Source organism: Tarenaya hassleriana, unplaced genomic scaffold (genome assembly GCF_000463585.1).
Source record: "Tarenaya hassleriana unplaced genomic scaffold, ASM46358v1 Cleome3, whole genome shotgun sequence".
NCBI lineage: Eukaryota > Viridiplantae > Streptophyta > Magnoliopsida > Brassicales > Cleomaceae > Tarenaya > Tarenaya hassleriana.
This window is the reverse complement of record NW_010966177.1, coordinates 2,033,131-2,034,596: the sequence shown is the minus strand read 5'-3', so window position 1 is coordinate 2,034,596 and position 1,466 is coordinate 2,033,131. Positions and strand designations below refer to the sequence as shown.

Here is a 1,466-nt window from a genome sequence, read left to right as displayed (position 1 = left end):
ATAATGATGATCATCATAATGCAACCTCCTCATATGATGATGATGATGATGATGTTTATTTTATTTTGTCAATGTATATTATTCAACATGTGATGTTTCTTGCAAAATTCTTGTTCTAATGTTAGAATTCAATCTCCACGACAACGCCATTAACGCTTTTACCAAACGCACACTTATTCATTAACAAGCTAAATATCTAAAATTCATATCATATATTAACTGAATATATAAATAAATACGAATAATTTATGTGTATATATATATATATATATAAACTAATTCCAATTAAAATCATCCATCCAATGTGGATAGAAAACCAATAGTAGATGCTTGACATCCAAACTCAAGTGAGGACATGAGAAAGTGTCAAACTCCACTGGATATTGGATATTATATATACATATATATATATATATATATTATATACATTTTTGTGTTTTATGGTGGGGTTACATAACTAATCACTTCTCTTTGTCCCTTGTATTGGAAAGTGCTGTTCCCACTTTCACACTCACTGTTTCACTATTTCAATTTCTTCGTACACTATTGTTTTTAATAATTTTTATATGCAATCAATCTATTTCCTCTTTTTACCTAAATCTCTATGCATTCCAAATTAAAATTAATTATGAAAAAGCTTGTGATAGTAAAGCAATGAGCCAAATGCAGTGTCTATGTGCCATTTCATAGTGTTATTTCCCATGACCGACGAAGACAGACAATAAAGAGAAAAAGAAATCATTAATAATTTAAAAAAACACTCGTATGGTCTTATTTTTGCATTTTCATGAAACATATAAACACATATGAACATTATCTCATTAGGAATCCATAACGACACAACAAGAAAAAGAAGGGGAGTGGGTACAATTTAGATTTTATATTATATATATATATATTACGATATGATCTATAAAAACTACTGAAACTATCACAAATTAAAAACCCTAAAATAACTTAGGATTCGATTTGAAAAGAGTTGTAAAAACACCCCCCATTTTCATGTATATAACCAACCAAAGAGAGACCGGGAAGGATACAAACTATAAGAAGCATCCTCTTTTTTTTTTACCTTATGATCATATAATATTATATATAAATATATATAATTTTGTTTTTGTTGGTTCACATTATACTGCAGCTTGATGGGTTCTCGTCACTCAAGAAATGTGAGTACTGATCGCCTCCGTGAGGCGGATACGGGTATGGATACGGATAAGGGTACGGATACTGCGGCGGATGAGGTGGCATGTAGTTCACAGCGGGTGGTTGCGGAGCGTACATCATCGGCTGGAACCGCTCGTTCCCCATGGCTCGCTGCTGGTTCATAACGGCCGCTAAATATTGCTGCTGCTGTTGGGATTGTGGTTGGGGTTGGTGGTAGGGGTTGCCTGGCATTGGGTCCGGACCGGCTCCTTGGAAGTATTCCGGCACACCAGGGCGTGGACCCGCGGCCGGCGAACCAC

The 1,466-nt window shown here is 34.8% G+C and overlaps 1 protein-coding gene across 1 annotated transcript in view; it reads right to left on the bottom strand.

Annotated features, from left to right (window-relative positions):
• Positions 1–795: 795 nt before the first annotated feature.
• The window catches only part of LOC104818793 (S-antigen protein), a 3,292-nt gene continuing 2,621 nt past the window's right edge, over positions 796–1,466 (bottom strand). Inside the window, 1 exon segment of the mRNA XM_019203239.1 lies at positions 796–1,462. Within this exon segment, the coding sequence (XP_019058784.1) occupies positions 1,126–1,462 (337 nt within the window). The 3' untranslated portion in view covers positions 796–1,125.